This window comes from Hipposideros armiger, unplaced genomic scaffold (genome assembly GCF_001890085.2).
Source record: "Hipposideros armiger isolate ML-2016 unplaced genomic scaffold, ASM189008v1 scaffold_121, whole genome shotgun sequence".
NCBI classification, from domain to species: domain Eukaryota; kingdom Metazoa; phylum Chordata; class Mammalia; order Chiroptera; family Hipposideridae; genus Hipposideros; species Hipposideros armiger.
Window position 1 is genome coordinate 2070930 of NW_017731471.1, and position 12409 is coordinate 2083338.

The 12409-nt window shown below is 37.6% G+C and overlaps 1 protein-coding gene across 1 annotated transcript in view; it reads left to right on the forward strand.

Annotated features, from left to right (window-relative positions):
• LOC109385656 (putative P2Y purinoceptor 10) overlaps nt 1–12115 on the forward strand; it is a 37724-nt gene extending 25609 nt beyond the window's left edge. The window contains exon 2 of the mRNA XM_019648164.1: nt 9519–12115. Coding sequence (XP_019503709.1) covers nt 9519–10611 — 1093 coding nt within the window. The 3' untranslated portion in view covers nt 10612–12115. The remainder of the gene's footprint in view (nt 1–9518) is intronic.
• The last annotated feature ends 294 nt before the right edge of the window (nt 12116–12409 follow it).

Here is a 12409-nt window from a genome sequence, read left to right on the forward strand (position 1 = left end):
GACTGAAGAACAAAAGGACAGCAACTTGTCTGTTCCCCTTCCCCCAATTCCCCAGCGCTGTTCTCATCCCCCAATTCCCCAATAAAAATCTTTAATAAAAGATGCCATCAGGGGCCAGCCAAGTGGCTCAGTTGGTTAAGAGCACAAGCTCTGAGCAACAGGGTCACCAGTTGGATTCCCACATGGGCCAGTGAGCTGCACTGGAGCTTAGCTGCCAACAGGTGGCAGGATGGCTCAGCTGTTGAGAGCACATGTTCCTAACAAGGTTGCTGATTTGACTCCCAAATGGGATGGTGGGCTGCGCCCCTCCCCATCTAAGATTGAACACAGCACCTTGAGCTGAGCTGCCCTGAGCTGCTGTCGATCGGCTGGATGGTTCAGTGGTTAGAGTGTGCTCTCTTAGCAACAAGGTTTCTGATTTGACTCCCACATGGAATAGTTCAACTAAGATTGAACACAGCACCTTGAGTGGAGCGGCTGTGAGCTGCCCACGGTCAACTGGATGGTGACTGGGAATAGAGCTGAGCTAGCTGCACCCTCCATAACTAAGATTGAAGGAAAACAACTTGGCTTTCCCCCTTCCCCAATTCCCAAATAAAATCTTTAAAAGAAAAAAAAAAGATGCCATCGGATTTAGTGTTTGGTGAGAGCCCACTTCCTAGCTCATAGACAGTGCCTTGTTCACCAGTGGAGCTCTCTGGGGTCTCATTTTGATAAGGACATTAATCTTCTAATGACCTAATCACCTCCCAAAGGCCATAACTCTAAATATTATCACACTGGGGATTAGGTTTCAACATATGAATTTGGGGTGCACATAAATATTCAGTCTGTAACATTAATTAAATGATTCACAATATGTTTGAGGAGATAATACATGGTTTCTCAGATAAACAATCCTTGCTGGTGTTCTTCAACACCATGTAGTTACTGGATTACATGGGAACTTATTAGGAATGCAAATTTTGGGGCTCTACCCCGACCTACTGAATCAGAAACTCTGGGTGCGACATCTCCCAGGTGATTCTAAAACATACTCAAATTTGAGAACCACTGTATTAAGTTGGGAATAATAAATTATACCTGGATTGATTTGTGACTATGTAGAGGAAGTTACTTTCAGCTAGACCTTAAAGAATGAGTCAGAATTTTGTACACCATACTTTTTCCTCTAGTTAAAAACAATTTTATATATTTGGAAAACCAATAAGTCTGACATTGTGATGTTATGGGAAAGAGTATCTTTTAGACTTTCATATAGGATGCCTTCCTGGAGGATAATTTGGCATTATACAGCAAAAGCTTAGCAATTCCACTTTTTAAAATTTATTCGATAGAAATAGTTTCTCAAATGTACAAAGTTGGGTGTACAAGAATGTTTATCAAGGCACTGTTTCTAATAGTGAAAAAATGAAAACCAACTCCATGTCCACTAGTTAAATAAGTTATGGTACATAATTCTGATGGAATTCTAAGTACACATTAAAATGATTATTTAGATATCTATTCATTGACAAGACACTATATTCATAGTAATTATAATTGAATACAAACTACAATTATAAAAAATATATGTATATGAGTCAAATTTAGATAGAATATCTATACATGTATTTATTTATAGGTCTATAGTAATAGAAAAGGAGTAGAAAGTTATACACCAAAATATTAGCAATAGAAATATTGGTGATAGATATGTATATATTTTGATTTGTTTTTGCTTATCTCTGTTTTCTAATGTGAAACTCTATTCTTGTGTGAAGAAATAATGAAAGTTTAAAAACAACCTAATCTAAGACTTTTAAGCAGACTTTTAACAAAATCTTATCATTAGGCATTAGAAATATTCATTGTTTTTGAAAACACTGTGTTTATCCTGGAATATTTGGAACGAACTAATCCCTCTTGCTGTAACAGTTCACTGTCAACATTAGTGTTCTAAAATCTGGCATAAGTTTATTTCTGAAAGTTTATTTTGCTATTATATAATTACAAAAATATGGTTTTTATATTAGAAGTTCTTGGAAAAATAAAAAATTGCTTTGTAGTAGGAGGCAAGAGATTCTTGTTCAGCCTTGCAACTAATTTTCTGTGTGAATTTGGAAAATTTAACCTCCATATTTTTGGACTTGGTTTCCTCATCTATAAAAAATGGCAAGATCAGAAGATCTTGGTGACCTTTAATAGCGCTAATATTCTAGAAATCAATAATAAATTTAGAAACCAAACTATTTTCAGAGAACTATATGAGGAAGTATGGAGGCTGAAAAAACACAAACACAAATGAACTCTCTAAAATGACTTTTAAAGGGTTCGTCTTCAGGAGGTTGTTGACACTTCTCTCCCTTAGTATGATTTCTCCCTTAATTGAATTTAAAAACAAATTATGTGTTAAATATCAAAAGATAGTTGAACATTGGTATACTTATGACACCTGGTGGTCAAATCAAACATCACAGCTAGATTCTAATTCCCCAGATACCCATTCGTTTCCTCTCAGTGGGCATTTTTTTCCCTGATTCATCCATTCATCATGCATTCAGTCATTCACTCAACAAATAACAGGAATTTCTTCTTTTCTACTTTCTTTTTTTTTCAATTACAGTTGCCATTCAATATTATATTAGTTTCAGGTGCACAACATAGAGATTAGACATTTATATAACTTACAAAGTGATCACCCAATAAGTCTTGCACCCATCTGACACCATACATAGTTATTACATTATTATTGACTATGTTCCCTAAACTGTACTTTATAACCCCATGATTACTTGGAACTACCAAGCTGTACTTCTTAATCCCTTTACCTTTTTTAACCAGCCTCCCAACCCCCCTTTCATCTGGCAAGCATCAGGTTATTCTCTATTAATGAGTGTGATTTGGGAGGGGAAGAAGTTGTTCATTTACTTTGTTTTTTAGATTTCACATGTAAGTGAAATTATATAGTATTTGTCTTTCTCTGTCTGGTTTATTTCACCTAGCATAATACCCTCTAGGCCTATCCACATTGTCACAAATGGCGAGGTTTCATTCTTTTTTAAGGCCAAGTAATATTCCATTGTATAACATCAGCTTCACGTGTACAGTGCAGTGATCAAGCCTCTACCCCATCCATGAAGTTGTTTCCCTATCAAGACATAAGACCATCTGACACCCTACAAAATATTTACATTATTAATTCTATTCCCCGAACTGTCTTCCATATCCCTGTGGCAAATTTGTAGTTACCTGTTTATGTTGCCTAATCCCTTCGCCTTCTCCCTCATCCCCACATGCCTCTCAACTAGCAACCATCAGTTTTTCCCCTATATCTCTGAGACTATTTCTGTTTACTTAGCTTGTTCATTCAGTTTTTTAGATTCCACCTATAAGTGAGATCATATGGTATTTGTCTTTCTCCAACTGACTTATTTCACTTAACATAATAGTCTCTAGGTCCATGTACAGCTGCAACTAATTTAAAAAATGTGTATTTCACAGTAAAATAATAAATTACTGAAAAAAAATCCATTGTATACACAAGGCATGATCAAACAATACAATGAATGTTTAAATAAAACATTACAGTAAAAGACACATTGCCATTAATCCCCCTCAAAATACTCCCCCTTGCTTCAAAAACACTTATCCCATCATTCTTGCCACTTTTTGAAGCAATTTTGGATGTCTTCTTTCATGAGTGTTTTTAGTTGCATTGTCATGGCTGCCTCAATGTCCTGAATCAATTTAAAACATTTACCTTTCATGGTCATTTTGACTTTGGGGGCAAGCCAGAAATCTCACAGTGCCAGACCCAGTGGTAAGGTGGATGAGGACACACCATAATGTTTTTGACAGAAATTGCTGTACCAGAAGCGATGTGTGACATGGAGCATTGTCATTATGGAGGATGAAACTGTTTGCCCATTTCTCAGGCAGTTTTCTATGCACATAATTTCTTAAACACTCTAATAAGCCCTTATAATATTAACAGTTCACTGTAGTGTTCCTGGGTACAAACTCAGCTCGCACAATTCCATCAAAGTCAAAAAGCATAATTAACATTACCTTGATGTTATGATCTTTATTGATGTGCTTTTTTTTTCCACACAAAGAGAATTAGGTGATTTCCATTGAGAATTCTAAACATTGGTCTCAGGATCATAACCATAGACCCAAGTTTAATCTCCCACGATGACATATCTTAAAAAGCTGGAATCTGAAATGGCACAATCGTGCAACTTCAATGAAAATGCTGTTGCTTTTGTTTGACAGTGAAAATGCATGGAACAAATTCCACACTCACTTGCCTCATATTCAAATCTGTTGTTAAAATGCTTTGAACAGAACCATAACAGATGTTTAGATCATCAGAAATTTCCCTAATAGTCAATCACCTGTTTGATTGAATCATTTCACTTATTTTTTCAACATTCTTTTGGGTTTTTGATGTTGAAGTACATCCTGATTTCTCCTTATCTTCAATCAATTCACAACCATTATGAAATCGCTCAAACCACTTGTAAACCATCTTCATGATCACTGCAGCATCACCGTAAACTAGCTTTCACATTTCGTGTGTTCCTTCAGCACTTTTTTGCAGTTTGAAACAAAATTTCATGTTAATGCACTGTTCGTGATCCATGATTTATGGCACACTTTAAAACACACCTTCTCTCAACCATAGCTCACACCTGACTGACTGCACTGAACAAGCTGAAACTTGTCACATACTGTTACTAAGGTTTGACATGCTGCTTCCCATATTGAAGATCCCTGCCTTTCCGTTGGATGGCACTTAGCAGCAGCATTCACCTTATATTTTGATCACACCTCATATGTAGTTATGGCATTTCATTGTTTTCTGATTATTTTTGTGTTTTTTTTTCTCTTCCTTTTTTATTTTCTTGCTTTCTTCTCTTGTATGATGATGACTTTCTCTAGTATTGAATTTGGATTATTTTCTCATTATTTCTTGTATATATTTTGTAGATTTTTTATTTCCATGTGCTTCATATATACCAAAATATGTTTTATAGTACTGTATTTTAAATTGATGGTCACTTAAGTTGGAACATATTCTAAAGTCACTACCGTTTTTCCTCACCTACTGCACATATGTCATCATTATTTTTTATTTCTTTTGTATGTATGTTTGTGTGTATCCATTAATTTACTGTTTCAATTACACATAATTTTCTTACTTTTGCTTTTTAACCATTGTACTAGTTTTAGTGTTGGTTGATGCACTGCTTTTATTATGTGTTTGCCTTTGTGAGGTAGAATTCTACTTTGCAATATTTTTTATTCATATTTTTTATTATTTTTTCCTTCTTCTTAAAGAAATCTCTGTGACACATCTTATAATACTGGTTTAGTGGCGCCGAACTCTTTCAGCTTCTTACTATTTGGGGAGCTCTTTATGTCTCCTTAGATTCTAAAAGATAGCTTTGCTGGGTAGAGTAATCTTGGTTGTAGGTTCTTGCTGTTCATCACTTTGAATATTTCATACCAATTCTTTCTGGCCTGCAGTTTCTGTTCAGAAATCAGATGACAGTTTTCTGGGAGCTCACTTGTAGGTGACTAACTGCTTTATTCATGCTGCTTTAAGATTCTCTCTCTCTCTCTCTCTCTCTCTTTTTAACCATTGGCATTTTAATTATGATATGTCTTCATGTGGACCTCTTTGAATTTTTCTTGTTTGGGGCTCTCTGAACTTCCTGGACTTGTATGTCCATTTCCTTCACCAAGTTGGGAAGTTTTTACTCATTGTTTTTTGAAATAACTTTTCTTCCTTTTTTTTTTTAAGATTTTATTGGGGAATTGGGGTAGGGGAAGAGCACTGGGGAATTGGGGGAAGGGGAACAGACAAGTTACTGTTGTTTTATTCTTCACTCTAGTTGTGGAGGATATTGCTTCGCTGGCCCAAGCTGATACCATCATTGCGCTCTTCCCGGGCAAGGCAGATCAGTCGCCGGCCTCTGGCTGCTCACGGCAGCTGCTGGCCGCTCACACTGGCTGCCAGCTACACATGGTAGCATATGGCAGCCCACTGCAGCAGGGGCTGTAGCCTAGCCGTCACCAGAGACTCATGACAGCCCAGCTCCAGATCAAGCTTTTGTTCAGCATCTTAGCTGTAGAGGGCAGTGTCACTGGCCCTCATATGTGGGATCCAAACCGGGCCTTCTGGCATCCCAAGCCAGTTCTTAACCAACGCACCACTCGGTCGGCCCTTATTTTTCTTTTTTTGCTGTTCCAGTTGGGTGTTTTTTGCTAACTTGGCCTTACATAGTAGGTGTCCTGTGAGGCTGTGGCAGTCTTCCTGTTCACCTGAGCAGTTTGCTCCAGGGGTGTGTCTTGTGTGGGTTGTCTCTGCCTTCCTGCGATAGTTGAGCATTGATTGCTGTTGGCAAGTCAGTGGGTGGGATTGACCCTCAGGCTGACTGGCAGTGAAGATTGACCATGCCTACAGTGGACACACTATTGTGTGGGGTGTAATCCCATAGAGCGGGACTGACTTTAGCGGGGCTCTGGTGCTTGCTGAGTCCACCTTTTGGGTGTGTTGTATGTGGTGCTAATTGGGTGGTGCTCTGGTCTGGCCTGAAGCTGGACAGGTCTGTTGATTCTGGGGGCTCTTGGGAGGGGCTCCATTGCAGGCCAAGGTCAGCAGTTGGGTTTTTTTTGGCCTGAGGCAACCTGGTATGAGCTACAAAGTGGTCTAAAATTGGTAGCTGTCTGCACTGGTCTTGGAGGCACCTGAGAGTGGTTATGCGGTAAACCAAGGATTACTGCCACTAGTGCAGTTCTTGGGGTGGCTTAGCAGGAGGCACAGGGCACACCGAGGCCAGCTGCTTCTTGTTTGGGGTTTGCAGCCCTTTGAGATGTTTTAGGAAATTCTACAGTTTGGGCCCAGGCCAGCTGCTTGTGTGGATTAGCCTTTGAAAGAAGTTCAGGCACTGCATGTAAATTAGGAGGAGTGGGGTTGCAGAGAATCACCAAGGTGGGGTGAGAACAATGTTAGCCAGTTTAATGGAGACTCAGACTTTGCACCTGCCTGTGCCTGTAGGCTGTGTGGAGGGAGGGCTCAACAAAGGAACAATGGCACCTGCTGGCACTTTAAGTCCAGAGAGAGAGCTGCCCCTCTAGCCCTTGCCCTGAATCCAGACAATTCACTTTCTTCTCATATGTCCCTGTCACTTTTTGAGCTGTTGTCCTTTTGCTGAGCTTAGAGTGAGTGTTTTTGAGCCAGTGAGTCTGTGCTCAGGCCCTTTATGAGGGTGCTTGGGTCTACAACAACCCTCTATGTCTTCTGGACAGAATCACCACTGATGTTCACAGCCAGATGTCATGTGGTCTCCTCTTCTCGGCACTCGTTCTTCAGGGTGGGGATCCCAGTGTGGGACTCCTCAGGTGGGACCTCTGCAGCCAAGATATCCTTTCCAATTCTTAACCACCACACCCGGGTGTGAGACCAGCCCATTTTGCATCTCTGCCCCTCCTACAAGTCTCGATGTGGCTTCTTCTTTACATCCTTAGTTATAAGAGTTCTGTTTAGCTAGTCTCCATGTGGTTCTCAATGGTAGTTGTTCAATAACTTAGTTGTAATTTTGATGTAGTAATGGGAGGGGGCAAGCACAGTGTTTACCCATTTTGCTGTCTTAACCGAAAGTTGACAGGGATACAAATTTCCACTCACTAGAGGGAAGAACTTTGTAGCTATTATGATTGTTAAAAATAGAAATTTCTCCAAAGAAGACATACCGATGGCCAACAGACATATGAAAAGATGCTCAACATTACTAATCATCATGGAAATGCAAATAAAAACCACAATGAGATATCACCTCACAGCTGTCAAAATGGGTATGAACCAAAAAGTCAACAAGTAGTAAGCGTTGGTGAGGATATGGAGATGAAGGAAGCCTCATGCACTTTTGGTTGGATTGTAAGTTGGTGCAGCCGCTATTGGAAACAGTATGGAGATGCCTCAAAATATTAAATATAGAACTACCATATGACCCAGCAATTCTCTTTCAGGGTATTTATTAAAAAAATACACTAATTTAAAAATATATATGCACCTTTATGTTCATTTTAGCATTATTTACAAAACCCAAGATATGAAAGCAGCCTAGGTGTCCACTGATACATGAGTGGATAAAGAACATGTGGTATTTATATAAAATGGAATATTACTCAGCCATAAAAAATGAATTTAATCCTCCTATTTGCAACAACATGGGTGGATCTAGAGGCTATTACGTTAAGTGAAATAAATCAGAAAGAGGAAGACAAATACCATATGGTTTCACTTATATATGGGATCTGAAAAACAAACTAATCAACAAGGGAAACAGAAACTCATAGATACAAAGAGCAAACTGATGATCACCAAGTGGGAGAGAGATTGGGGGATGGGTGGGCCAAAAAGGTGAAAAGAATTAAGAAATACAAATTGCTGGTTATAAACATAGTCACAGGGATGTAAAGCACAGGATAGGCAATATAGTCAATAACATTGTAATAACTATGTATGATGTCTGATGGGTACTAAACTTACCAGGGTGATCACTTCTAAAGGTACATAAATGTCTAATCACTATGTTGTACACCTGAAACTAATGCAATATTGTATGCCAACTATACTTTAAAAATATTTTTAAAATGTGGTCATTTCCATTAATAAGTTTTTACTGAGCTTGCCCTGAGAACTGAAATAGAGATAACCCCTTTGCCATATCTACAACCAGATACCCTCTAGTTCTTCACATACTCTAGTAGTAGTTTCTTGAAGTGCTTGCAAGAATAGTCTCAATAAATGTGAATGTCTGAAACTATTATAATTCTGTAAATAAACACAGTTTCTTAAAGTTATAGAAGCTTCTGGAAAGTGGCACGACATATAAATAGGACTAATTTTGCCCTCATCAAAATTCTCAAGGTTCCAAATGTTATCTAAGTTGCACCATCTTTTCCAAGCCCCTATGCTTCCAAGGCCTGGTGACCTGCTAGCCCTTCCACAGGCTCTTATCCAGTGTTTTATACCTAAAGATTTGTAGCCTCACCTCAGTTAAACCCTTGTAAGGTGGTAATTGAAAATGGATTAAAATTTCCCTCTCCCAGGGTTGAGAATAGGGAAATCAGCTAGATTCCAAACTTAAAATACATATGGACACAACTGAAAAGCTGAAATGTGGAAACCCTCAAGAGGGTTGGAGTATATGTTTGGGGGATATTTTCTGAGTTCTTGCTTATTGGTTATCTCTGCAAATTTGATTTACTCTCTCTGACTACTAAGGGAAAAACCTGACTAAGATTATTGCCAAAATAGTGATCTTTTTGATTCCTGAAAATATCTTCCAGAATACTGTTATTCATTGGTAGATTGGCATGATATTTTCAATTTAAACAGAAAATGCCTTTTGAATTTACAAAATTTCACACTTGAATATTTCTTTGGTAGGAAACAAATATATTTGTACACCCAAATATAGACTGACATACCCTTGATGCTATTTTTACTCTATTTTCTGCAGAAATCATCACTCTCATGCTTTCCTTAAGGAAGGAACATTCATCTTCAAGATGGGAAGTAACAGCACAAACAGTACAAGAACAAAGTGCACTGATCTTCAAATGCCATTTCAGTACTCGCTCTATGCAACCACCTACATCCTCATATTCATCCCTGGTCTTCTGGCCAACAGTGTAGCCTTGTGGGTCCTGTGCCGCTTCATCAACAAGAAAAATAAAGCCATCATTTTCATGATCAACCTCTCTGTGGCTGACCTTGCCCATGTGCTGTCCTTACCCCTCCGGATTTACTACTACATCAGCCACCAATGGCCTTTCCAGAGGACCCTTTGCCTGCTGTGCTTCTACCTGAAGTATCTCAACATGTATGCCAGCATTTTCTTCCTGACTTGCATCAGCCTTCAGAGGTGCTTCTTTCTCCTCAAGCCCTTCAAGGCCAGAGACTGGAAGCGTAGGTACGATGTGGGCATCAGTGCTGCCATCTGGATCATCGTGGGCACTGCTTGTTTGCCACTTCCAATTCTGAGAAGTACTGGCTTAACCAACAACACTGAATCCTGCTTTGCCGATTTAGGTGTTCAGCACATTAGCATGGCTTCCTCCATTGGCATGGTAACTGTAGCTGAACTTGGAGGATTTGTATTACCTGTTATAATTATTACTTATTGCACATGGAAAACGAGAAAGTCTTTACGGGAATTTCAAGTTCCCCCTCAGAATGCCAAAGAGAGGAAAAAAGCTTTGTGGATGGTCATGATGTGTGCAGTGGTGTTCATTGTGTGTTTTACCCCTTACCACCTTAACTTCCCACTCTTTATGATGGTGAAGCAACATGTCTTTTCGAACTGCTCCTTTATTAAGAGTACTCTATGTTTCCACATCATTTCACTGTGTCTTGCAAATCTGAACTGCTGTCTTGATCCCGTCATATATTATTTTATGACCTCAGAATTTCGTGATAGATTTTCAGAACATGGTGGCCTGGTTCTTCAGTCATGTGTGAGATGCGAGGACAGTGTTTTGGAAATTCATCGCAGGAAGGAGGATCTTCAAACTATCTCTCTTGAATTTTTGGATGATTCCAAGACAATGTAATCAAACAATTAGCTAGAATGATCTATATTCTCTATCAGTTTAGCTATGTCACCTTGAAGATTTTTCTTAAAAAATGGTATTGTTGAGTGCCTTAACAAAATATGGCCCCCTTCCTTCATTCTCAAAATGATCCTCCTGAAGGAACTATTTATACCTATATTTTCTGTCCAAATAGAAACATATTGTTCTATGGAGAACATAAGAAAATATTTTTCTTTATAGACAGTGATGAACAACAGAATGAATTGTGCACCTCTTCCTCAGCAATGGCTCCAGTTTTTTCACATTCTTTGAAAAAAAATGTAAATTGGAAACAGGTGGACAGAGGTGAACTTGCCAAACATTTAAAAACATATAGGAGAGCAATATTATCCCAGTTTTATTTAGAAAATGTACACTACTCGAAGAAAGTAGACTAAAGAGGAAAAGTTTATTAATATTAATAGGAGTTATGAGAAAAGCACGTGATGCATGCTTTTATATATTGGTACTCATTTAGAAAATATTTTGTTATATTTGTTTATTAAAACCAACCATACCATGGTCTGACTATATTAATTCGTCTATATACAACCTCAGTCAAAATTTTGCTTGATAGATTTAAACAATGAGTTAATGAAGACTCACACACACGCATATCGTTTTTCAGGTGGACCTCATTTCTCACAGGTAAAGATGTATGTAAGGGGGACATTGATGGGTTGAATTTATTATAAATGCAAAATGAAAAATTGTTATTTAAAAATTTTCTGTATTTAAATCATTTTGTAATACAAATCATACACATTGGAAAATTTGAAGCTTAAATTTTCATATATTGGGTTTTATTAAGATAGTATTTTAAAAAGCACTAGTTAGTTTTATAAAATTATAGTCATGCACCAAATAATGTTTCAGTCAATGCTAGACCACATACATGATGGTGGTCCCATGAAATTATAAGACAGTTGAAATATTCTCATCTCCTAGTGATGTCACAGCCATAACATCATAGTGTAATGCATTACTCACATTTTTGTGGTGATGCTGGTGTAAACAAGCCTACTATGCTGTCAGTCATATAAAAGTATAACACATACAATACTGTACAGTACATAACACTTGATAATGATAAAATGACTATGTTACTGGTTTATGTATTTACTAGACTATATCTTTATCATTTTTTAGAATATACTTTTTTTATTTATGAAAAAAATAAGTTTACTGTAAAACAGTATGTTGTCTAACACCGGCAGCAGGCTTATACATCTCATGTTTACTGCGTCTATTGATTGTATCATTTTCTCTTGTACTTGATTGAATCTTATGTTGTTTTGTGTTTTTGTGTTGTAACATGCCATATAGACTTATAGCCTAGGAGCAATACATTATACCATATAGCTTAAGTGTGTAGTGGGCTATATCTAGGTTTGTATAAGTACACTCTATGATTTTTGTACAACTATGAAATCACTTAATGATGCATTTCTCAAAACATATCCCCATTATTAAGAATGCATGAATGGCATAAATATTTTTCTTATCTTTATATGATTGAAAATTTATAAAATGTTTTATTTGTGTTAATTTATTTTTATAATAGTGATTGCCTATTAAAACAAAAATGGATAACATTTACCACAGGGGGATAAAAAACAGGGTAAAACCTAAGTTCTCTGAAGTCCTCTAGGGATCTGTATTTTAGACAGTTGTATACTATAGAAATGATCGAGTAGCTCTTTAAGTACCTAAATATTTAAAAACAACATTTTAGGTGGAAATGTTTCTAAATTATATTCTTTCCTACCCACTTAAG